Here is a 26,929-nt window from a genome sequence, read left to right as displayed (position 1 = left end):
GCCAATCAATATCTACAGGGATGAACAGGCTTCTGAAGTCTGTTGGGCTGTCTTTAGTTTTTTGGGATTTTTTTTCCCCAAGTCTTCTTGTTCACAATACACACCAGGCACTGGGCCTGCTGAGGTGTATATGAGGGGTAGGTTTACTCTGCCTCCTCTTTCTATATAGTGCAATATAGCCTGTGGTAAGCATCAGGAAGCCTATCTTTAGTTTTTAGTAGTTAAGGTCTACATAGTTGTATTAATTGTGGATGTTTGGGGGCTCTGACTTTTGTTTATTCTAGCTGTGGTTGTGTTAAGAATGTTAACCCAGCTAGGTGCTGATGATTCACATTTGCAATCCTAGCTACTACTCAGAAGGCTGAGATCTGAGAATCAAGGTTCAAAGCCAACTCAAGGAGAAAAGTCCATGAGACTTGCCAGTTAACCAGCAAAAAGCCAGAAGTGGAGGAGGAAGGGAGGGATGGGAGGGAAGGAAGGAAAGGAAAGGAAGGAAGGAAAGGAAAAGAAAAGAGAGGGAGGAAAGAAGAAGGAAGGAAAAGAACAAAAGAAAAGGGGAGAAAAAAGAAAAAGAAAAGAAAGCTGGCCTGGATACACCTTGCTTTCTCTAAGTGTAGTGATGGGTGGCAGCCGAGCAGCAGTTCCCTGTCCGCTGACAGTAAAAGACAGACTTTTATTTATCTCCTTGGTGTTATTACTGCTGCTGTTGGTACTACTGTAATTTAAACATGGCTAAAATATCATCTTCCAAACTAACAACTTATCTTCTTTCTCTATCCCCAAATATGAAAATGTCTAAAGTCAAATTCACAAATGGGGCTTAATCTTTATAGACAACTTCAGAAATTCACAAAGCTGTCTCTTCTTTTGTGCTAGTACTGTTGCCATCTTCCCAACCCCCCAGTAACTAATGACAAGGAGCACAAAGAGGACTCCACACAGCTACAAGTAGTTGGCCAGAGGACAAAGTCAGTGGTTATTTAAAGGGCAGTGTTAAGAGGACATAAAGACAACTGCTAGCAGCACATCTTTAACTGTATTCAACTGCATGCTGGCCTCTTTCAGGATCAGAATATTTGGGGCTGGGACTCAGGGTGTGGCCCAGTGGCAGTGTACTCCCCAGGCAGAGCATCTGCAAGGCCCTGAGTTCTATCCTTTCCCATCCAAGGGAAGAGAAAGGAAGGAAAGAGAGGGGAGAGGGAGAGAAAGGAGGGGCCAGTAGAGGAAGGGAGAAGAAGGACAGGTAGAGAGGGGAGGTAGGAAGGGGGAGGGAGGAAGCTGGTGAGGGGAGAAGGGCAAAAGGGGAAAGAAGAAGGGGGGAAAAGGGAGAAGAGGAGAAGAGGGAAAGGGAGGAGAGGGGAGGTTAAGAAAAGAAGGGAAGGGGCACATTTGTCTTTTGTCAGTGACTGAGTCATGGAGTCTTTAACACAGAGAGCCTTTTTGGGTTGAGTTGCTGTTCCAGGGGAGCTCTGTGTGCCATTTCCATGATAGCTTTTCACAAACATATACTGCTCACAATGAATTTAGGGGTCTTTTCATTAGTTCTTGTAAATGTGCCCTTTCACATAAACATAAATTTCACAACCAGGTTAGCCAGACTATGGCATCATCCCTGATCCAGGCCCTATAGGGACTGACAATCAGCCCTTCTAGCCAAAGGAAGCACTGTGGACATATTGAAGGGGCTTCATGAAAAGCCTCTTTCAAAATAGACTGTGTTTGCATTCTCAAGTTTTCTCTTCCATGTGAAATGCCTTTGTGACTACAAATGTCAGAGGGAAGGATGAAAGAGGAAGGACTCATGAGTCCTGATTACCACTCCAGTCCCTTCTAGGAAACAATGCTCCCTCCACTAGGCCTTCCGTTAAAATAAGAAAGTGAAATGACTACCAAGGCAGGTAGCTGGCTGTATGGTCAATCCCCTGACGGTGACTAGAAACACAGCCCAGGCTCGGTGCTGACTGGCTTCTCTGCCAGAGCTCAGAATCTAGTTTGTGACCAATTTGCCTAGAGGCTCATTAGTAAAGGCTTCACTTCCCAGGCCTCATTTTCCTCATTATGGAACAAGAGAGTAAGTCTAAAGACCAGCCATTCTCCTTTGCTTTAACTGAATTACACGTGTCAGCGATCCCCATGTCACCATATGGTACCATCCAGCGTGGCTCATCTGCCTCTTGTGGATGTTGCCTGTCCTTGTCATTTAGCCAAGTGTTTTATTTTTCTCCGTGCTACGAGCTGACTTTCTGGGATGCATGCATTTGTGTGGCACCTGATTATTGCTCCAGTGTCAGAAGATCTCCAATACTCACAGAGCTTCACTAGCCACGACTGGATACAACATGGCCTGAATGAGGGGCCCCTGGAAAAGGAGCTGTGTACAGCCTGAGCTATGGTTCTGACCCAGGATTGGGAAAAAACTGTGGAAAAGGAGAAAGGGCACAGAAAACTGATACCAGGATGGCGGCCCTGCTGGCACTCTACAAAGTTGGCACATAGTGGCTTCTCTTTATATTAACCCTCCTTTTCAGGGTCACAGCATTTGGTATTTTTGAGACACTTCCTCATTTAGCAGCTCATTGGTTCTGGAAGTCACCTCCCCCTACACGATGAGGCAGGCAGTATTGGACCCTTATACCTCACAGCCTCACAGATGAGAAAGTAGAAGCCATGAGACTTGCCTGAAAAACCACATTGGTAATTTTCTACAATACCCCTGCTAAAATTAGCTTGGTGCAATAGCCTTAATTAGAGGCTGGGAAATGGACCTTCCTGAGGTTCTCTGTCCAGCCTTTTGAGTTTGTAACTGCCCACATATCCAGCATTCTCAGGGGATGACCCTGCACACAGTACAAGCTAACAAAAGTACTTCCTGGGAAAGTTCCAGTAAGTCATATGGGTTAACTCACTAAATCCATGGGGAAAATAAATGAATGTCCCAAACATTTGGCTATTCTGTTTTGCTTCTGATATAAAAGAGAGGAACATCTGACTTGCTGTTTTGAAACATCACAAACTGAAGTGGGTATGATGTCACATTGCCTAACTCTGTGTCTAACAATGTTGTTCAGGACATGTTAAATGTAAGATGGCAGATGCTCAAAATGGGTGTTCTCACCAGGTGACCTTTCCAGTTCCTGACCTGCCTATGGTGGCACCCTACACCCCTCCAATGGGCATGCTAAGACTGTCTGCTTCCCACAAGGCTACACAAGTGTGTGCTTGGCTCTTTGGTGTGGGGAGCATCTCCTGCCGCACCTCTTTAGTACACAGAGTGGTACCACATTTATTTTCCTCAGGGGTATGGACCTGTCTGCCACCTTCTCAGGTGACTCTGGCCTCTCAGTTAACATGAGGATGACAGGACAGGACTGTACATGGTGTTTCCTAATACTTTTTAGCTTTTGTTTAAGCTTTTAGAAAATGATTTTCATGTCCTTGTGTGCACAAAGGTGCAGACATAATGTACTCTCTTACCAAGGCCAGGGGAAATGCCACAAATCAGACCCATTTGGTCTCTTGTGGGAGGAGCAACGGCCCCACAGTAGCTAATGCTATAATGGCATCGGTTCCTACTTCACCAGCAGCACACCACATGGACCTGGGGTGACATTTTTAATTACACAGACCAGCTTTTTTGCCTGGTGATCTGTTTGCTTCCAGCTGTTATACCTCTCTCTCAGCTCTGCCCTGGGGGAGTTACTCCCATGTCTCAGTATTAAGAGAGGAGATTCTTCTGTGTCTAGGAAGACATGCCCTTTTCTAATAGAGAATGTGCCACTGTAAAAATGCCAATACCCTGAGTGCCAGGCAGGGATCCAGCCAAGGCCTGCTGCTGGGGCAGACCTTTCTGTTCTGTGTGGGGTGCCTTGTTTCAAAGCTCCCTTCTTACAGAACCACAGATAGTTTCAGCAATGAAGGCGGCTGCAGTTGTGTGTACAAGCTGTTACTATGGTAACAGAGCTGACTGAGGATGCCACAAGTGGGATAGAAAACATCCTTGATTCTACCAATAGGCCAAAATAAATGTTCCCAGAGACCATGGGGCAAGTCATATGAGACACAGGCAATGAAGAATAGAAGAAAAGGAAAGCTTCTTCTAGACCAACAAAGATTCTGCCTTCTCTGCTGTAGGGCAGGAAGCCATTGGACACTTGCAAGTCAATCCAGCCTGTCTGCTCACCCCTCCAGGCACCTCTGTGACTTTGGTGTCCAGTTCTGGAGGGTGAAGAAGGGGAGGATGTTGCTGTGAGCTATCCCTCCCATTTGACAAGGACAGTTGCGGGTCACCCATACGCACCCATGTACATATCTGCTTGTCATTACCTGCAATGGATTCTGACTACAGGTTAAGTTCTACCTGGTTCCAGGTCTTCCTTCTACGTTGCCTAAGGACCTTGTCCCGTGGGAAACTTCACACAGCCAGACACACAGAAAATGGGTAGAAAGAGGTGGAACGGCAAGGTGGGTACTGGTCATGGGCCTTCAGCTAGCACACTCACCTCTAGCAGGTTGAAGCCGCTCTGGCCTCCAGGCCGGTGGTTCCCAACATCCCCGTCAGCCCGGCGGTGCAGCTCTCGTGCGGCAGCTCGGAGGCGCAGGCCATCTCTCTCGTCCCCTCGCTCCTGAGAGAGCGACCACTCCAGCTGATCTCTCAGTTTCCACTGTTAGGTGCACGGGAGGGATTTGTTTGTGTTTTTAGATTTCGATTTTTAAACAAGAAACAGAGGACAAGCAGATAAAGGGTAGGGAGGTGGATAAAGCAAAACAGGTAAGGCAGACAATGAAAAAACTACCAGACAAAATCATGAACAGGAAAACCAGTGTAAACACAGTGGCAAAGGAAAATGAGAAGTAAAATGAAGATGGAATGAAGTATCTAGAAATTGAGAAGAGAAAGGGTGGGGAAATGCAAACACTAGTAATGGATGAAGCGCGTGCAATGGAGACACAGAATCACATACGACTCAATGGAGAGCACACTAGCCATGAGGGACACAGAAAACAGGCTCTGCCTTCCTTACTTGTGGGTTGAGCAGCACAAGGCACAGTCCAGGGTGGCAGCTGGGCCATGCACCCAGGGTGATGCCTGGGAAAGCGGTCCTTGTGAGCCCCTCCATGCCTTGCCCTCAGCAGCACAGGAGGGCAGCAGGGGTGAGCCGGCAGTGGGAATTTCCATCAAAAACAACCTTCTCTCAGAATGGGGGCGCCTCTCCCCAAGCCTGGCTTATCTTCCAGTGGGAGTGAGTGGGCCTGGGTCACCTAAGGCCTCTCAGAACTGCACTGTGTCCCTCTGGGGAGAAACCCATGCAGGGATTCGGATGCTTATGAGCGAGTCTGCTAACCATCCTGACTGTGGCAGGAGTTGGTATCTGTCTTAAACTCCTTATTACTTCTTCATCGAGGTGGCTGGTTGTTTGAGAAAGGAGCAGGGACAGGCTGTGTTGGTCTCTAGACCCCCACCAGGTTTAGCCATGTCATGAGGGGGGGCCTCTGAGCCACCAGCAGCCGCGAAGTTAAAAATCAAAAGAAGAAACGGAGGAAGAAACAAGGAAATAAAGAGAACTTAAAAAAAAAAAAAACAAAAACAAAACAACCCAACCAAGAGAAAGGATTTGGTTGGTGCTGGAGGCTTTAGTACAAATGCAGGTCTGAAATCATAACCAAGCAGCCGTGAGCAATGCGAGCCCCAGAGCAAAAATGCCAGCCAGGAGGAGGAAGAGCAAGACGGAGCAGGGAGGCAAAGCCAGAAGCCCCCTTACCTGCAAGTCTGGGCCCAGCTCCTTCCCTAGGTTCCCGATGGGGGAGTCCCGGGACACAGAGGTCACCGTGGAGAGGAAGCTCGATGACTCCGTGAGGTGGGACAAAGGTGACAGCCCATCCCCAATCCGGGTCACCTGTTCCAGGAAGGCCTGCAGCTCTTTCCTGAAAGCTTTCATCTTTACACTGATGGTCCCCAGCAGGTGGGGTTCATTCTGGCCCCTTTCACCCTCACCCTGGATACCAGTCAAGGCCAGGCTGCTGCCCTGCAGCCCTGAGTCATGGATGAAGTCATCTGTGTCCATGATGAGGCGCTCCACAGTCCTCTCCAGTCGCTGGGCCTCCTGCTTTAAGGTCACCAAGCATTCGGTGTCCTCTCGGGCTCTCAGAAGCTCTACTGGACACTGCTCGCTTGCCTCTGAAGGCTTTCCACTCCCAAAGCCTGATGTTCTCTCAAACATGTCCTCCGAGTCACTTTCCCCACCCACTGGCCCTTCCCGTTTGGGCTGGGGCAGGCGGCCTTCTTCCCCATCACTCTCTTTCTTGCCTGTGTCACTGTCGGCATCACTGTCCCTAGGGCTTGGGGCACGCAGCCCCAGGTGGGCAGCCAGGTCGCAGCGCTGGACATTGGACAACAGCACTCGGTTCTCATACTGGAGCTTCATGACCTTCCCACTCAGCTCACTGATCTGCAGCCTAGCAGACTTTAGTTCCTCCTGCAGTGGCACCCCAGTTCCAGGGCCCTTACCTGTGCTGTCTCCAAGCCATCCTGGCTCCTGGCGAGGTTCAAACTTGAACTTGCTCAGCTCATTGGTCAACTGCCGGTTGTGGTCTTCGATCTCAGATATGGACCTCCTCAGAAGCTCCGCCTCCTCTTCCACAAACTGCAAGTGTCGGCGGAGCTCCGCAGAGGACTCCAGAGAGTCCCCAAAGGGTGAGGTAGGAATGCTTGGCACGTGGTCCCGGCCTGTTCCTTCACGCTCATGCTGAATCCGCATGTCCTCCATCTCTGCTTTGAGGCCTCGGTTCTCCACCTCTAGCTCCACAATCTTCCTGCCCAAGATGTTGGCTTCCTCCTCTACCAGCTTCAGCCGTAGCTTTAGCTCTGCCTCCCTGGTACTGGGAGGTCCCCCGGCTTCCCCTGTGGGGAGGGGGCTATCCACATCACCATACAGTGACTTGTACTTCTGGAGCTCCTGCTCCAACTCGTCCTTCTCCCTCCCCAGCTTGGCCATCTTTTTGCGCATCAGGGAGGCTTCCTCTTTGGCAAATTGCAGCTGGCACTTCAAATCGGCACTGTCTTCCTGCCAGGAAAGAACAGCCCGGGAGAAGGGTTATTTGAAAATACCAAATGTTCGTGTTTTTTGATGATTCCCCTCGCACCTCGCCCCCAAAACACACACATAAACACAAAACACCAATTTCTCTGCCGGTGCTGTCAAGTTACGTGGAGAAGAGAGCCAGGACAAAGCATCAGGGAGCCCAGAATCTTCATGGATGAGACCTAGGGAAGGCCCATGGTTTGTTTGCTTTGTTACAGGAGACAAGAAACTGAAGGATTAGTTTTGGTAAAAAGCATGCACAGGAAAATCACCATACAAGTCATGAATGCAAGAGAAAATGAAATGAAACCAACAACCATCAGTAATACGGTGACTCTATGTGACCAGCGAGTTTTGAAAGGCACCAGAACCCGTCATTGAAACCTGGTACAGGGTTCAGGGTCTCCCCAGTGAAGATCCCATTCTCATTCTAAGTGGCTGGTAATCTACAAGGTTCCACCAGGATGAGGAATCAAGTACCTCCCAATCCGAGCCCAGCTTTCCACCAGTTGGCAATGGACCTCTCCCTTGCCATCTCCCCTTTCTCAAAATACCAGAAGAATGATATAAAGACAGGACAATGAGGTGATGAGCACAAGGGGTCTTTGGAAGTGGAGGTGCTATGTCAGAATCAAGTGCTTATGACTAACACATGTTGGCCACCACAAAACAAAAAAACCAGGCTATGGCCAAGCTTGTTCTGCAAGAGCCACTTGACCTTTGGTCCCACCCTGTTCCCTTTAGTTGCTATGATACTACAGTAGGAAGTTAACTTAGTCAAGTGTTTGCAAACCTGAGTAATTCTCAGCAGAATACCAAGGGAAATACCAGAGATTTCTGGAGAGTTCCCAAAGGCTTTTCAGGACTAGAGATGTAACTGAAGTGGTAGAGCAACCAGGTACCAAAGCAAAGTTCTGCCACTAATGGCCTACAATGCCAAATAGCCTGCATTGGCTGGTTGGAGGCACTTTCTAGACCAAGTAGAAAGTCAACTCTGCCTTTCTAATCAGAGTCTCCATGCTTTGAAACAATATGAATTCTATCCTGGCCTTACAAAGTTGTTTTATTATTCATATTCAGTGAATGGGAGCAATGAGCAATTTCATCTTTGGTTAACAGAAATTTCAAAGGGCAATGGGAGGAGTGGGGCAATGATACTAGTAAAGGCTTCTGTATCCCATGGATAAAGTGTTAACTATAGCTTTGAGATTCACCACACTGTGGGCCAGGCTGCTTAACCACCCTTGAGAACAAATCCACTGTCTGAGGGCGAAACTATTAACTCTGACAAAGGATCACTTTTGTTCAAAAGATCTGGTAGAGTCAGCATAACTTTCATGCTCAGAGAACCCACCTCACTCTGCCATATTCTGGCAGCATATTAGCCATAAAACAGACACTAACCTAACTTTCCTTTTCTCCCTATCTTGGCCTCTTCTCTCCCATAAAGCCATGGGAGGAGAAATGAATTCCCACTGTCCTCTGAGAGGAAGAGGACAAAACCAGTCCTGTTGGGTTTGGGGTCCAATATGCTATTCATAGCCCTAGCTTTGTCCCCAAACACTATTCAAGGACTTAGGTGAAATGATACTGTCTCCCAAAGCAGGATCCTCCCTGAACCACAATGTCATTATGAGGTCATTAAAATAATACCTACAAGCTGAGCACTGGTGGCTCATGCCTGTAATCCTAGCTACTCAGGAGGCTGAGATCTGAGGATCACAGTTCAAAGCCAGCCTGGGCAAGAAAGTCCATGAGACTCTTATCTACGTATCTACAATAAACCACCAGAAAACCCAAAAGTGGCACTGTGGCTCAAGAGGTAGAGTGCTAGCTTTGAGCTGAAGAGCTCAGGGACAGCATTCAAGCCCTACAACCAACAACAACAACAAAAGAAATGCACAAACTGGGTTGTAACTGGCAAATCATCTTACCCTAGTGCCCTAAGTCTAACTTGCTACTTTGTCTGAATTAAAATTATGAATGTAGCTGGTAGTCCTGTTTCCTTCCCCTGCTTAGTCCTTTCCCCATTTGACAGGGGAGTAATCTATAAATAACCTTTAAGTTATAAGAACTTATCATATTAGCAATGTGGTTAGGTGTTGGTTAGAGAGACATAAAAAGGGTTATTGTCCTACTCATAACCACTGAGAAAAATGAGTTATCATTGATACAACAGTAATAACTTTTTTTTAAGTAGAGCCTACACAGGCCTTTAAAAAATATACTGTTTATCTAGTACCAAACAGAAAGCATACTTGCTCATTCTTTATTCATTCATTCAGCAAATATTGAGTACCAACTCTGTAGCAGAAACTGCCATTATTTTTAAACAACCCCAGTGTCTTAGAACTTTCTAAAGTAGCACAATTAAAAGCACTTTTTGACTGATGTGTAATAAATAAAAAAATGGACTTTAAAGGAAGGTAAAAGACTAACCAATGGAGAAAGATTGTAGGTAACTTAAGTGAATTCTTGGGGGAATTAAATATGAGGAAGACAGAGGAGGCTCCTCAACCCAGCCTTATCCAGATAGCCAGCATTTGGCCCTGTACCAAAATTGCCTAAAGGATCCCATTTCCACCTCTGAAGCAGATATATCTGGGCAGTAGATATCACTGAAGAGAACTTGGTCCAGCAATGGGGACACTGGGCTCCATCCTCTGGCCACCTCCAGCCTGAGACTCCAAACTAGGCCATAGAAAGGGATGGACAGTGACCAATGAGAGGCCTTGATGTGTTAGAAGTGAAAGGGGTCTACACAGCTCACAAAGTCTCTGGATCTGAAACTCTCAGACAGCTCTTCTAAGAGCTTCTCCCTTCCCCCAAAGCAAAATAAAGAACTGAGGGGAAGGAGGGCCTCTGAAAAGGACAGTAAAATATCATGGAAGTTCTAAGTATATATGTACACTCCTTTATGCCAGTAGAAAATCACACAGAGCCCTCCAATAACCATGGCTTTCTGAAAACCTTGAACCTTTCACTCTTTCCATCTATCCACTAACCCCCCCCCCCCCCCTACAAGCCTACTATGGCTAACACCATTTTCTCCCTATCTCCTGGAGCCTAAACCAGGTTAGTTAAAGTGGCACTCCATGACAGGCCCTAGTGACCATCCGATCTGCAGATTACCTGAGGAATGACAAAATGTCCACAAAGTCTTCTTGTTCCCTAAAGAAAGAAACTATAGAAACAGTAGGAGCCTGACATATGGGAAAGCATGCTGTCATTTCAACTCAACGCTCATGCACTACAAAGCTGCCACCAAGCCTGAAGCAGAGTCAGATAGAACGACAACCTTGGAGCCAAAGGAGTGGGTGGTAAATGAAGGAGTCAGATTCCTTCCCCGAGGCCACTGCACTGGCATGGGGCCCATTTCCCAGGGAAGCCTGTGTGTGAGAGAGCATATCCTAATCCTGGGAGGAAACTGAGTGGGGTAGCCATTATTATCAGAAGGATAATCCTAGCCTTGGCTCAACTATTGGGAGCCAAGACTGTAGGGGAGGCCTCTAGACTGCACCCTAAGATTAAGAGTACCAAGCTCTGATTCCAAGAGCCCAGAGGATAGCTCCCAGAATGCAGTATGAAAGCACAAGACCAAGTCTAACTTTCCACATGAAACTATTCCCTCTGAGTGCAGAGATGGCAAGCATGGCACAGGTTCAAACACACAGAGACCAGCACCGTCACCACCAGCTGGAAAGGCCTTGACAAGCAACAGAAATATACTGCCATAATTTAGTATATATTCTCTGGCTTGCAAGTCTGCCATCTAGCCAGCACTCCAGCGGCTGACTGCCCGCATGCCTACCTTGCGCCGAGGCGCCAGCTTCCTTTGGGTTTTGGTGGCCGACCTGCAGTTCCCGAGGTGCTCCATTCCACCATTCTGCTGGACAGAAACTCTTTTCTCAATTACCCCACCGGCAGAGCAGGGTAACCCCACACATCCCCACCCAGGGAGCAATAGCAGCTATGGTTGTCCTGTTTTACCCATGGGTGAATGCTGTTCCTCTCATCATAGGTAAAGAAGAGAAAAGGTTTTTGCTGGCCAAGAGCCAGAAAGATGGAAACAAATTCTAAGCTCAGGAAAGGGAGGAGCCCAGCAATGAGATGCCTTTAATTTCCCTGTGATAAATGGACTTCAGAATGAGATTTAGAAGGCTAAGGGTGAAAGAAAATAGTTAATCCTTGGCATTCCTGTTGCTCAGGAGACTGGACCCTCCTCCACGAGTTTGGAGAACATAGGAACCAGAGGGAATCAGGAAAAGAGGAATTTTCAAGGTAGTACTACACTGAAGCCTTTGGGCCTTCCTCAAAACTTTGACTTATTGTATTTCTCCAATTACTACTTGCTCTTAAGTGTTTGGTGAGCTGATAGCCCAATGCAACCTTTGTTCTATCCAGAACCTAATACTAGCAGCACTTTTAAAGAGAAGAAAGGAATCCAGTAAAACAACTTTCAGAAGAGCTAAGAAAGCTTTGAAGAACACATTATCATGTACATAGGGAGGGCTAAAATATTTACTTTCCATTTGGAAATTAAATTTTCTTTCCATATTCTTCAGCTACACATTTAAAACACATACACTCTCAAAACAATGGCTAATGAATGACCAAACTGTCTAGTAGCTGAATTACTTTACTGTATGAATGACTCTGAAGGCCAAAGCATTTCTACCAATATGGCCAGCTCCTGGGACTACATGTAGTTATATTTTCACACAAAGCAAGTTTCTTCTCTTTCCTAAAAAGCTGCCAATGCATGAGAGAAATTAACGGAAGAAGCTGTAGTTTCAGAAATAAAATGTTCACCTATGGAAGTTTTGTATAAATACAGATGTTTTGGCAAGTAATGTTTCTTTGACTGTTTCAAGACAATTCAAAGCAAGGTGTAAGCTTCCTCTTTCCGAGACAAAACATTTTGAATGAAGGCCTCAGCTCACCTGGTTAAAGGTTTTCTTCTCTTTGAACATTTCCCGGCTGCTTCTTCTCTTTAGGGAACTCTGGAACAGAGCCAAGTGACATTCCGTTATTAAAGAATGACACAGGACACCTGGCAATGTGTCTCACCTTATGAGTGGGACATGCGCGCACAGAAGCTGCTTTCCTTTATCATTGAGAAACAATTTAGACTCAACATTTAAATGCATTTGTGAGGTCTTTGAGCACTAAGACACTTTATACTCTAATTATCATATTAGGGGATGGATTCCTCAATGATTCAATTTAGTGAAAAAGAAAGATGGCTTGAATAATTTATAATAATGAAGAAAAGGCAAAAAGAGGCCAAAGATAGGAGAGATATGGAATTTCTGGAACTGGCTTATTTCCTGATTATGATTTGTTTGGTCTCCTATCAAAATTAATTGGTGTTTCCTGAGTGGTTAGATAAAAAAAAAAATGGTAGAAAGGCCAGGTGCTAGTGGCTCACACCTGTAATCCTAGCTACTCAGGAGGCTGAAATCTGAGGATCACGGTTTGAAGCCAGCACAGGCAGGAAAGTCCATGAGACTCTTATCTCTAATTAATCACAGAAAAAGCTAAAAGTGGAGACATGGCTCAAGTGGTATAGTGCTAGCCTTGAGCACAAAAGCTTAGGGACAGCACCCAGGCCCAGAGTTGAAACCCCAGGACCAGAAAAAAAAAAAGTGGTAGAAATGGGTAAGTCAATGGCTCCTGTTCATGAAGAAAAAATTTTAAAAAAAAAACTTTATCTACATTACAATTTTTTAGGGGTAGGGGGTACTACACTTATTTTTTAAAATTTTTTAGATAAGTCTCATGAACATTTGTCCAAGTTGGTTTGGAACAACCCTTCAGATCTCTACCTCCCTAGTATTTAGGATTATAGGATTCTAGGATTATATACCAGCCCAGATTAGGTTTTAAACTTCTTGCTAAAAAGCTACTACAATTCATGATCAAACCAGCATCCTATAGGTGTCAGTAATTTATTCCAATGTGGTACCTGCCTAGTTTCCCACGCAACCATCTCCCAGTACCAAGAGTCTTCCCTCCCCCACCAGGATACCAAAATCCTCCAGTGCTCGTTTCTTACATAAAAGTATGCCATATTTGCATAGAACCCCCAAAAATCCTCCATGCATTTTTAAGTCATTCTGAGATTACTTATAATACCTAATAGGATGCAAGACTGTTTAAATAGCTGTTATACGATGTTGTTTAGGTAATAACTACAAGAAAAACAAAGCCTGCACATGTTCAGCACAGACAAAAGATTTTTCAGATATTTTGAGTCATGGTTGGTTGAATTCATGGATGAAGAAGTATAATTGCACAGTAAAAGAACTGTGGCCAGGAACTCTTAGTGAGTGACATTACAGGTGCACCTTTACTCTCCAGGGAGGAAATGGAATCAACTGAAACATAGGTATGAGTCACAGGACTACAGGATGTTAAAAACTAACTAGCAGGAGCCAGAACTGATCCTGCTAAGAAAGAGTACAAAGACAAACAGAAAGACCTGCAAGAAGAGGTGCATCCTGGAGAAACATGAAGAGATGTGTAGCCTCCCTTGAAGAAAATGGGAGTAAACAGTACCAGGGCAAGTAAAGCTCTACCAGCAAACAGATCCTGGCCAGTCTGGCACAAAGAATCTCAGTAACCCCTCCTTCAACTCTGCAAGCAGGGCTCTGTACTGGACTTCTCTGGCTTTGCCTCTGTGCAGCTTCTCAGCATCACGACAGTTTAGAGAGGAGGTGCCTATGCAAGTTACATCCAGGGAGAACTCAAGTCCATTGACTCTGTGCTAGTCAAAGCATCTCCCTCGCGGAATGCCAAGCCTTGCCATTCACTGGGGGAATTTTAAGATAGGAAACAATTATAATTCTAGCTTCCCATTAGCCTCTAAGAGGTTGGAGACCTCTTATATAAAAGAAACCATGTATTTTGAAAGAAAGCCCTAGGGAAAAATGGGAGGAAGAAGTTACAAAGACAGCCTGGGGTGCTGGTAAGTCAGGAGTATAGTCAGTTATAGGCTCCAGACTTAACTGGGGTGGGGATGGTAGGGGTTGGTGTGGTGTTGGTGGTGAAGGAGCTATTTCTTTTTTTTTTAATTTTAATTTTTTGTGAACATACTATACAGAGGGGTTACAATTATATGGGCAAGATAATGAGTACATTTCTTATCAAGCATTGCAGCCTCCTCCTTTGTTTACCCTTCACATCCCTTCCCAGCCCCCCCCCCCCCCGCCCCTCCACCCAATCCTCCCCCCCCCCCACCAAAGTTGTAAAGTTCGTTTTCGACATGACAACTTGTACTTCTCATTGTTGCAATAGGTCCACCTGTATCCTTAAACGACCTGTTTTTTCCCTTCTCCTCCACAAATTATACCGACATCAAATATAGTGAAAGCAGGGGTTATACTGTGGGGGAGGGACATACAAAGCAAAAAAGAAATCATCTTATAAATGCGTTAGAAACAAATGCATGAAAGAAAAAAACATTAAAATGCATATCTAAGGGTTCATTTTCCTAACATCACAATATCTGCCCTTTTCTGCTTGACTCATACATATACTAGATATTGCAAATAAGGGAAACCATGGGACCTATGTTTCCTTGGGCTTGGCTTACTTCACTTAATATAATTTTTTCCAAGCCTTTCCATTTCCTAACAAATGGGGCAATGTCATTCTTTCTGATGGAGGCATAGAATTCCCGGGTCTCATATTTAAAATATACTTGGAACTCAAAAAATTAAATCCCCCAACAACAAATCCTCAAAGAAACAACTGCCCAATAAATAAGTGGGCTAAAGACTTAAAGAGAAACTTCTCTGAAGAAGAAAGAAGGATGGCCAATAAACACATGAAGAAATGCTCAACCTCCCTAGCCATAAAAGAAATGCAAATCAAAACAACATTGAGATACCACCTCACCCCAGTTAGAATGGCAAAAATCAAGAACTCTAACAAAAACAGATGCTGGAGGGGATGTGGACAGAAGGGAACCTTACTTCATTGTTGGTGGGAGTGTAAACTTGTTCAACCACTTTGGAAAGTAGTATGGAGGTTCCTCAAAAGACTTCACATAGAGCTCCCCTACAACCCAGCAATCCCACTTTTGGGCATTTACCCAAATGATCACAAACAAGGCCATACTAAAGCTACCAGCACAACTATGTTTATTGCAGCATTATTTACCATAGCTAAGATATGGAACCAGATGTCCCTCAGTAGATGAATGGATCAAGAAAATGTGGTATATATACACAATGAAGGAACTACTTCTATATGCCAGCTGCAGGAATGGCTTTATTTCTCTTTGTTTTTGGAAACACAGAGCCAATCGAAAGCCACTCTTCTGCAACAGGCTGCTAAGCTTTTCTTAAGAATCATCTGAGATTTTCCCTTCCATAAGTAGGTTTTCCAAGAGCTTCACCTTCTCCCTGAAGCTAAGTTGCTTTTCTTTGAATAAGCAGGGTGAGAGAGCTGTTTCTGATGATTTACTACAAGGAAGAGTTACAAAACAGTTGAGGGGGGGAGGGAAGAAGGGAGGGAAAAGAAGGAAGAGAAAGTGGAAGAGAAGAGGAAGGAAGGAAGGAGGGTGAGAGGGACTGTTCCTCAGGCTTTAAGTAAGCCTTTTAAATCGGAGCCTGTGGTAACAATCATGACCATCAAAGAGCTACTCTGAATTTCAACACACTCTCCTGATAAAACAGAACACAGACCTTCTACACACTGGAAGAAAACTAAAGCCACAAACTCAAAATGAAAGCTAGCAGTGGACACAAAAGGTTCTTAATGACCATGCAGAATCACAAGTTGCTGCACTGGACCCTAGAGGCAGGATCACATTCACAGAGAGGCCTCCAGCAGGAAGGGAAAGCCAGAAGGCAGGTAACTATGGGTGAATTCCTCCAGCCTCTCTCCTGTACCTTTTCAGATGGGCAGCATAACTCCGAGTCTTGTGATCTTGCTATAGCAAACCACAGAGTAGACAGGGTTAATATAAGACAGGCATCACAGCACCCACTCACAATGGCAAATGAGAGGAAAGCACTGCAGTGATCATCAAAGTTCAACAGAAATTTGCAGGACTCGTGAAGGAAACCATAAAACGTTGATGACTGATGCAAAGAATGCTGATGCTGCCTGATGGGAAGCCCTTTCATTATAAAGACACAACATTTCTCCCAAACCATTTCATGAGGACTATGTTACTAACCAAATTCTTCTCTTACATGTAATATATATGCATAGAACATGTATCTAATAGGTTTGTACACATATGTAACACTGTGTACTTTTCATGTGTTTCTGAGGATAGTCAAAGTCTCACCGAACTTGATTAAAAAAAAAAAAACTTTCATCTAGAAAAGGGGAGGTGACATGTTGTCCTAAAGAGAAAACAAGCCCAAGCCTGTTTTATAACCAGTATTTCATTAGAACACAGCCTCGCTGTCTACAGCTGCTTTTCAGTCAAGGGCAGAACTGAGCACTAGTGTAAACCACTATAGCCTGAATAACCTCAAATATTTGTACCTGGCTCTTTGCAGAAAGGCTTTGCTGACTCTGATGGGGGTGTATATGAGAGAGAATAGCCAAGAAATACTTTGGAAAGGAAAAATAATAATAGTAGGCTTGTGCTGTTAAATACAGAAATACAACACAATAGTTTTGTATTGGAACAAGGATACACAGATTAAAGGAACAAAACAGAAAGTCAGAAATAGCTTTGGGAGTATATGTGATTTTAATCATCCATGTAGGTAGCCTTTAAATCAGTGAAGAAAGAATCTGCCACCCTGGCATGTGTGTGTAGAACAACTATATAAATATTCTGAGAATAACAAAAAAAAAAAAAACTGAGATCTATACATCACAGAAAAATAAATCCTACACATGGCTGGTAGCTCACACTTATAATTCTAGTGACTAAAAAGGCTGAGAGATCTGAGGATAAAGGCTCAAGGCCAGCCAAGGCAGAAAAAGTCCAAAGACTCAATCTCTGATTAACCAGGATAAAATTTTAAAAACTGGATCGGAGCATGGTTCAAGCTATAGAATATCAGTCATAGAAAAGGCCCTGAGCTCAAACTCCATTATCAGTACACACAGAAGGAAGGAAGGAAGGAAGGAAGGAAGGAAGGAAGGAAGGAAGGAAGGAAGGAAGGAAGGAAGGAAGGAAGGAAGGAAGGAAGGAGGGAGGGAGGGAGGGAGGGAGGGGGGAGGGAGGGGGGAGGGAGGGAGGGAGGGAGGAAGGAAGGAAGGAAGGAAGGAAGGAAGGAGGAAGGAAGGAAGGAAGGAAGGAAGGAAGGAAGGAAGGAAGGGAGGGAGGGAGGAAGGAAGGGAGGGAAGAAGAAAGGGAGGGAGGGAAGGAGAATTAAAATTTCAGATGGCCAGGTGCTGGTGGCTAGCCTTGAGCAGAAAAAGCTCAGGGACAGTGCCCAGTCCCTGAGCTCAAACCCCCCAATTTTTAATAAAAATTAAGGTTTTCAGCAGACCTGGAATTTAAAATGCATTGACACTGAAATGTTAGTGGGAAAACACCAACATCATTGCTTATCAGATAAAACTTACATTATATATATATATATATATATATATATATATAAATGTACATATGTAAGCAAACTCATGATGAAAATTATTTTTATCATAAATGTTACTTTAAGAGAAAAAGTGAAATGTTTATCTTTGTGTGATGTGTCTTGACCTTGTCCTTAAAAGCTACGTGTGGCAGTTTTGGAAAGAAATATATTTCACAATTATATACAGTCCTCATTGCAAGGAAAGAAAAAATCTCAGGGACAGCACCCAGGCCTGAGTTCAAGCCCCACACACCAGCCAAAAAAATCAATCAACAATCAATAAATAAATATTGAGATGCAAAATGTTATAAAGTAACTAAGAAAAAAGATATTTGTTCTTGAGAAAATACAATTATATATCAGAAACAGAAATATTCAGGGAAGAGCTGGCACTGGTGGCTCATGCTGGTAATCTTAACTACTCAGGAGACTAAGATATGAGGATCTTGGTTCAAATCCAGCCCAGGCGGGAAAGTCCATGATTAATCACCAGAAAATGAGAAGTAGTATGTGGCTTAAAGTGGTAGAGTGCTATCCTTGAGCAAAAAAAAAAACTCAGGAACAGTGCCCAGGCTTTGAGTTCAAGCCCCACAACTGACTAAAAAAAAAAAAGAAAGAAATATTCAGGGAAAAGACTAAATAGATTCCTAAAATATTTTTTCTTTTTTATATACTAAAGGAAACCAATGAGATTAAAGGGGACATGGGATATATTGTATGCAAATGTGGAAATGTCATAATAAAACAACCCTTGTAAAACTAATGCATCTAAAAAAAATAAAGAAATTAGGAAGAAAGCCAGGAAGTTAAACTTTTTATATTTTAAAAATAGCAATCCAACTTCTTGGATCTCTTCCACAAACTGATACTGTTTTTATGTGTCTGGTTCTCCAGGTAAAACTATATATATGGTTGGATAAAAAGACCGGGGAATTCCCTGAGGGCTGAGAAAGCTGGCCCAGTACTCCACTATGCTGTATGGCTCAGGATCTCGGGTATATGTTCTCCTGGCCTAGAGCCAAGCAGTGATGAATGCCAATCTCTGTGCTCCCACCTGCCACAAATCTTATACAGTGCAGAGTACTGGGGGCCAGAGGTCCCTGGAGAAGGACAATTGGTATGAGCCTGACTGGTGCCCAGTTTATTTTTGTGGCTAACTCTGTGATCCAGTATAGTTTTCTCCAAAAAGGGAAGGAAAGAGTAAATGTAGATAATCAAGTAACTGGACCCCACAACAGGAGACTTGCCTGTGGATTGATTCTGTACTTGGCTTTTAATCTGGACAAATGCCAGCAAAATCTACTCTCTATCTTCTGATTGAAAAGAAAAAAAGAGTAAGTTTGCGAATCTAAATTGAATCCATTAGTTAGGCCAATGCATTTGCTGAGTATTGAATATGAATAAATAAAATATGAAAGTTAGGCTATTATTTGGACTCTCATGTCAATTCTTAACTCTGCCTTTTGTATGTCAACTTCTTCCAAGTGACTTCAGAAAACTGACAAGATCTCAATTGCTCAAGTGTCTCTGATATAGACCTGAGGCTTAAAATTTACAGTGGAAGAAAATGCACATAAAAATCAGGGCACTGAAAGTACCAGTGAGTAGGGGAACAGAGGAACGGGCAAAGGCTGCTGATTTCCAATTTCCAAACTTCTTACAATCTCTCATGATTTACAAAAGGCACTGGGTTTAGGGCATGATTTATAGCACATACAGGAATAAAACCAGATTGAGAAAAGGAAGATGATATGTCTTTTTTCTCCTTTTAAGGATAAGGTCACCCGAACTCGTTACACATCTTAAAGTTCTCATTCAGTGCCAGGAGAATGAAGGATGGTGAGGATAGCTTTCCCTGTGCTGGAAATGTGAGGATATCCTAGGATAAATGACATCCTCCTTTCCTTCTCTTTCACCCTCTCTTTAAGGGCCCCAGGACCTTTCTTCCAGATCCTTCAAGAGAACAATGCTATTACCAATCACCATTTGCTGGGCACTGGCTCAGGCCATGCACAATACTCAACTCTCTTTCCACAACTGTTAGGGATTGTTTACATGGCCATGGTTCACATGCTGAAGCTCTAATATCCAGCATGTGGTATTAGGAGAGGAAGCCTTGGAGAGGTAATTAGGCCTGAATGAGGTAGGTCCTGATGAGACCTTCCTTATAAGGAGAGGAAGGGAGACACTAAAGCTTCCTAAAGGATTCAGAGCCAGAGCTTGAGTCAGCAAGCCAGGGAGGGTCTTCCTAAGTCTCCCACCAGGCTGCCACGCTGACCTTAGATTCTATAGCCTCCAGAATGGTGAAAAGTAAGTGTTGTCAGCCTGTGGCATTTTGTTAAAGTAGCCTGGACTAAGACAGTATCTCATCTAATTTAAGTTTACAGGAGTGATATAGACTATATCATCACTGATTAACAGACAAGTTATCCATCAGTGATGTCAAAAGGTATCCCAACTGGACTCCAAACTGAGGCCACGTCCAAGCCTGTGCTTTTGTCTTCAGATTCACAGAGCAAACTTCCAGAACTCACAAAGCCCAACCTCCCAAATTTGGATTGTTTTTGTTTCTTCACAGTTTCTGATCCCCTAATTGCTAACTTTTCTCATTAAAAATAAACACACACACACACACACACACACACACACACACACACACACACACACACACACACTCTGTCTACCTTTCTTTAGCAAAAGAGCTGAAAGAACTATTATAGGAAAAGTTGCCAATTACCATGCTCACAAGGCCCCTCCTGCATGGCTATGAAATGGCCTTTCCAGCACTTGGGGTAATTTCTGAAAAGATCTGAGTTGTAGGCAGCAGAAGTCCTTATTTGGAAAAGACAGAAAACTATTGAGACACTTTGGCTGAAGAAAAGTATAACAAAAACAAGTCAGCACAGACCTCTGGGCTCCAGTGACAAAACCTGAGGAAAAAGACCTTCAAGGTCATAGCCTATCTATTACCACATATACCTGGCCTCTGAGTCCTACTGGGCTGAACAGAGACGCCCCACCACAAACATACAAATTCCAAACCTAAATTTACAATGTCACTGAAAACAGTGAACATAATATCACATAGCTATTAAAAATATGATTGCTACACCGGGCACTGGTGGCTGTCTGTAATCCTAGGTACTCAGGAGGCTGAGATCTGAGGATCACCATTAAACCCAGACAGGCAGGAATGTCCGTGAGACTCTTCTCTCCAATTAACCACCAGGAAACCAGAAGTGGTGCAGTGGCTCAAGTGGTAGAGCGCTAGCCTTGAGCTGAAGAGCTGAGGGGCAGCACCCAGGCCCAGAGTTCAAAGTTCAATAATGGACAATATCTATCTATCTGTCGATCGATCGATCGACAGATAGATATAGATATGCTAAATGTTGAAAAATGGGAAATATTCATTAAAAAGTCCATTTTTAACATGTAAGATGAAAACATATACTTAAGAAAATTTTATGGATATGTTTAGAAATGTTATCAATAGGGCTGGGAAGGTGGCTCAGTGGTAGAGTGTTTGCCTTGCATGTATGAGGCCCTGGGTTCGAATTTTCAGCACCACATAAGCAGAAAAAGCTGGAAGTGGTGTTGTGATTCAAGTAGTAGAGCGCTAGCCTAGAGCTGAAGAGCTGAGGGACAGTGCCCAGGCCCAGAGTTCAGGCCCCACGACCAGCAAAAAAAAAAGAAAGAAAGGAAGAAAGGAAGGAAGGAAGAAAAAGAAATTTCATCAATAAGTAATATAGTAAAAATTTATTGGTGCTTCTTGAGAGCAGTTAAATCTAATAAACCTACCATAAAAATCTTAAGCCACAACTGCATTTCACCCACACAGTCTACAGAGCATCAGAGCTGAGCAACAAAGCACACCATGTGTAGGAATCAAGGTTTTGTGGCTGACTGGGAGCCTCATCTCACTTTACAATCCAGACAGAGGACATGAGGATGGTACCAAGTACTGAATATCACTAGCCTAAGGTCAAAATTCAAATTCAAATTTACAGTATCTACTATGAATTTATCACTCTTGCACAATTGTAAAGTTGATAAATTTTAAGTCAAAGGATACTAAGTTAGGGACCATCTATACTATTCCTTGAATCAGAAAAGATGTTACTTTTTTGAGGATGGTGGAATTGATCTATAAAGCAAACACCGACATCAACACTAAGCTTTTGTCCTGCCTTACCTAGCAGTGATAGGCAAAACTATGAACCCTTACTGTTCACACTACTCAGAAATAAACAGGAAATTAAACCCAAGGATTAACTGCCAAGCAGGCTTAGTTCTTCCTGCTGGGGATCCTCACCTACATCCTTGCACGGAACACAAAGTAGGGCCTAATAGACATTTGGGGATAGCATATGGAATTCTGAAACTCTATTTGCCTCTCCTGGTTAAAGGCTCTCTACCTCAAGAGGCCCTCCTATTAGGTGAGCCCTAATATTCCCTCTGACTTACTGACCCACATCTGCCCAAGATCCTTATTATCCTGCGCTACTGCTTAGTTCTATGAATCATCCACCAAACTGCTTGGAAATATCAAACATGTCTCTAGCTAGAATTATGCATAAAAACCATTTCCGTCCCTTGGGCAAATCTTCAGCAATTCTCATCCTAAGCAGTGGCTACTTAGATCCCCCTCTCTCAGCGTCTGCCAGGGCTCATTCATGTGATTTACATCATGCTTTCATGATTCTTATAGAATAACAGCTCTCTCGCTTGCTGGCTTGCTCTCTCTTTCTCTCTTCTCCATTAGCCTCTACATGTCCTGGGAATTGTTGATGTTTTTATTTAAGCAGGAGCAGTAATGGAGCTGCCAGGGAGGGCCTGGATGCTACTGGCTCACACAGTGTGAGATGCCCTCTCTCTGTGCTCAGATACTGCTCTGATGTAGATGAAGGGGCTAGCCAACTATGGCCTTCTAGCTGGATGGGTAAGTGAGGGCTACAAATACATATGCTTCCATTATAAGGCATCTTGGGAGCAGAAGAACATCATGCAAGAACAATGCATGCCCTGGGGCACAGACCAGCAGAGGGAAGGGCTACCCTGGCTGGTGGTGCCAGGCCTCAGCTGCGTCCTTTCCAGGCCTTGCTAAAGGAAAACAGCTAGGGCAGGGCTGTGGTCAGCAGCAGGCCTTCTGCAAAATATCACAAACAACCCTAGTGTCATGTGGCAAAAATCAAGTAAAGCAGTTCCATTCTCTCCAGTGCTGTCTTCTATGAAGGAGCTAAAACCCTGAACACCCCAAACTCTAACTATATCTGCTCAGGTGATGATTAAGAGATAGGACTTAAAAGCACAATCAGTGGTGAGACCAGGTTTTTTCATGCACCCCTCAACAGTTACAGCAGATAACCACGATTCAAGCTACCACCATCTGCAAGTGCCCACTGAGGGACCCCAAGGCTGAAGCCTCTGATGCAGACAGTGACCTGAGGACAGAGGCTGAGGAGCACCCTTCCACCAGCCTGGCAAAGGAAAGGTCCAATTGTTGGTGCCTTGTTGAGGAAAGAGCAAGGTAGGCCTGCTCAGAAGACTGAAACCATATGGACAGGGATTGGTGGTGGCTCTGTCTGGCACCAATCCACATGCACTACTGATGAAATGCAAGGCTGGCATGCCTGGAGCTACATGCACCTTGCTCCTGTATGGAATCTTGCATGCTTCCAAAACCACATCAGTCCAGTTTTCTGTCTTCTGGATGACATTTAATTGCTAAGTGGCTTCTCATATGAAATTCTGGTCTAAGTCCAGGTATTCGAGACCTTCATTTGCAAGCCATGAGGTCCTGGAAGGTGTCGGGGAGGTGAGAAATGGCAACAGTACGCATTATCTAGTCTCCAGGCAGCAGTTTATATGAGTGGCTCCTCATGAGCCATATGTGAATGTGAAACTAAGCTGGATTCTGATGGTTCTAGAGTTGACTCTTAACCTGAAAATTCACCCTTCTCCCTTTTCTGATGTAGCTGATATGTGTTGGAATTGGCTGCACACCATTGATAGACCTGCTTGCCTCCCTCTGAGCCAAGGACAAAAGCACATGTCCCGTGTGTGTGTGTGTGTGTGTGTGTGTGTGTGTGTGTGTGTGTGTGTGTGTGTGTGTGTGTGTGTGTGTGTGTGTGTGACAAAAGCACATGTCCCGTGTGTGTGTGTGTGTGTGTGTGTGTGTGACAAAAGCACATGTCGTGTGTGTGTGTGTGTGTGTGTGTGTGTGTGTGTGTGTGTGTGTTTTAGTCCTGGGGCTTTAACTTGGGGCCTCAGCATTGTTCCTGGGTATGTTTTTGTTGTTGTTGTTTTGTTTTGTTTTGCTCAAGGCTAGTGCTGTGCCATTTGAGCCACCGCTTTCTTTTCTTTAATTTGATAATTAATTGGAAATAAGCAGCCCTGCCTAGGCTGGTTTTGAGCCATGATTCTCTCATCTCAGCCTCCTGAGTAGCTTACAGGCGTGAGCCACCAGCACCTGCCTAGGTCCTTCTAATATTCAAAATCACTCCCACCCAAAACGAGAGTGAGGCTTCCCCTAGTGGGGGGGCTGGAGAGTACCCAGAAGTAAACAATTCCCCATTTGTACTTGCCACACTTGTGGTCATTCAATACCCCTGAGACAGACAGTGGCCATCTCAATCCTTTCTTTATTAATATAGAAGGAAACTAGTAAGGGTTGTATGGGAAGAAGCGATCGTTTACTTTTTTAGGGCTTTCTGCTTGTCCAGGGCATAGCTGCCTTTGAAGCACACATAGCTACCAACTTGTCACCAAGGAGGCTTTGCTTTACTGATGAACCATCTGTTCATTCAGCCACTTCTCTCTGCTTGAGAAAGCACACTAGTCTGATGTGTCTTCGCTATAGTCTCATCCTCTTTACCTTTCTCCAGCCTTCCACCCCTTGCACCAGTGACCAGAGGCAGTCTGAATCATTGGTCCAGCCCATGCAGCCTCTGGGTCAGCCTTACCCTACACACCTGTCTGGCCAACTACAATGTCCAGTAGGGTTGTGGACATGTGGGGTTCAGAAAAGACAGTCCTTGAGATTTAGTAGTGCATGGCCTGGGAAAATGCCCAGAGAAAAGTCTTTTCAAACACAGTGCATTGCATGTAGATTCACATTCTCTACCTACAACTCAAGCTTCTCCCGCTGCAGAGCCACTGTTTGCCTTTACCTCCTCTCTCAGGCATTTTACTTCTCTTTTTATTGCCTAGAGTAATGGCAGCACTTGTGATCTCCCAGAGATGAATGTGTAATTTTAACTGGTTTCTGAAAGCCTCCATAGTAGGCCTTAGAAAAACCTTTAAAATTCAAATTATAGTTTTGGCTTGCATTGGATGATAAACCTCATTCCAAAATTGGGCCAAAACCTCCACTGAGTTCTCCTTTTTCCAGCAGGCATGTGGAAAGGGAAGGTGGGTTAAGAACATAGACTTTGGGCTGAAGCATGTACGGCTCAGTGGTAAAGTATTTGCCTATCATGTACAGACACTCTATCCCCAGCTCCTCACACAACACAGAAACACAAACTTCATGTCCAACTCTGGGTATAACACTTGCCTGTGGTCTTGGGTCCCAACACTGGAATTCTTAATTTATTACCAGGAATAATGATGCCTAACTTGTATAAATGGTTCCTATAAGGACTAAATGAAGTAACATGTTTAATCAGTGATAACCCTAAAAAACAAGCATTCACTTGCAAAGCAGTTGTGGTTCTTTTCTTGATTACATCCCCAAGTATTACTTTTAATAAACAATATAAAAATAAGGAGCTTTCTTCCTTCTCTCTCTCAAAAAAAAAGAACAGTGTTTAGGGGGAAAAAAGTCTTTTCAGATGGGAAATGTGTGCTGGGAATTGTGTATTTTCTTTACATTTTCTTCTGCAAATAGAACAGAATTTAGGTGATGTAAAACCCTGTATCTAATGGGATATTACTTGTTTGCCATGAAAATGTCTTACTATTATTGCCTATTAATGATTCATAGGAGAAATTTTAAATGAACAACAAAATGCTCTCCCACAATAAGAAGGCATTATTTCTATTATCCAGGGAGATAAGTAGGTCAGATTTCCATGAGACAAGTATGCCAAGGGCCAAAGGCAGAAAAGGCCTCACATACAATTTATAGGATGAGTCAGACCAGTAGGAGAAAAATGATGACAGATGCTCTTTCCCCTTTGATAATTTCCCCTTTGAGAATAAGATCCTAATTATCAAAGGACTCTCCTCCTCTTTGTGATTGATGAGGTTTTCCTTTAACATTTTAAAATAAAATGAATAATAGGGCTAAGAGAGACTGGCTAGTCTGAAGGATAAATAAAAAAACTAATCAGAGAAAAGGGAAATAAAGACTTTAGGCTAGGTATGAGGGTCATACATGTAATTCTAGCACTAGGGAGGCTGAGACAGGAGAATTGTGAGTTCAGAGTCAGTGTAGTGAGTATACATTGTGAGTGAAAGACACAGTCTCTCACTGGACCTCCCCAAGGTGACTTAAACTACTTAACAACTCATTTTGCTTAAAATATTACTTACACTTTTAAAACATGGTTGCTTTCCTGGCTGCCCATACATGCCCATACATGGTGTTCCTTATGGAAGCTCCTTATGGAGTCCTGCCAGTGGCTTGTTTTCATGATAGCATGTAGCTACTGCTTATCCATGTACCCTCAAAAGATATCCACTGATTATGAGAGACTCAAATAGACACGAGCACACTACTGTTCATAACTTATTCACAGCAGCCAAAGTGTTAGAACAGTTCAAAAGTCTACCAATGAATGGATAAACCTAATGGATGGATGGATAAACCTAATGAAATTCTGCTATGTAAATTAAATTGGAAATTATGCTAGGTGAAATAAACCAGACAGAACACAAATTCTGCATGATTTCACCTCTATGGGACACCTGGAAAGTACAAATTCAGATGGAAAAAAAAACAAACAAAAAACAGAGGTGACTGGCAGGTAAGGATGGGCAGGTAGAATGTGGGTTAATATTTAATGGGCACAAAGTTTAGAATGATGAAAAGGTTCTTAAAATACTGGTAATGTCACCCAACATGGTGAGTGTACTTAGTCACTGAATTCTAGGCTTAAAAAGGGCTAAGATGGTAGCTTTTATGTTCTGTATATTTACCACAATAAAGAACACTAACTACCTCCATAATGATCTATTTTAAGACGTTTAAAAAGTCCTCTATACAGAACTGTACACATGGATCTCTATAGCTTATATTCTGGACAACACCAACTGTGATTTGCTGCACATTCTCTGTGCAGTGCTATATGT

The 26,929-nt window shown here is 43.8% G+C and overlaps 1 protein-coding gene and 1 non-coding gene across 2 annotated transcripts in view; both read right to left on the bottom strand.

Annotated features, from left to right (window-relative positions):
- The window catches only part of Mtcl1 (microtubule crosslinking factor 1), a 132,977-nt gene that overhangs the window by 48,822 nt on the left and 57,226 nt on the right, over nucleotides 1-26,929 (bottom strand). The window contains exons 4-6 of the mRNA XM_042699201.1: nucleotides 12,023-12,082; nucleotides 5,760-7,061; nucleotides 4,500-4,661 (exon numbers count right to left, since the gene is read on the bottom strand). Of these exons, the coding sequence (XP_042555135.1) occupies nucleotides 4,500-4,661; nucleotides 5,760-7,061; nucleotides 12,023-12,082 (1,524 nt within the window). The remainder of the gene's footprint in view (nucleotides 1-4,499; nucleotides 4,662-5,759; nucleotides 7,062-12,022; nucleotides 12,083-26,929) is intronic.
- Nucleotides 78-202, bottom strand: LOC122124484. The gene has a single exon (XR_006150566.1). It is a non-coding gene; the product is annotated as a small nucleolar RNA SNORA51 (small nucleolar RNA).

This window comes from Dipodomys spectabilis, unplaced genomic scaffold (assembly GCF_019054845.1).
Source record: "Dipodomys spectabilis isolate Male_0828 unplaced genomic scaffold, ASM1905484v1 ptg000235l, whole genome shotgun sequence".
NCBI lineage: Eukaryota > Metazoa > Chordata > Mammalia > Rodentia > Heteromyidae > Dipodomys > Dipodomys spectabilis.
The sequence above is the reverse complement of the archived record's forward strand: the minus strand, read 5'-3'. Positions and strand labels throughout refer to the sequence as shown.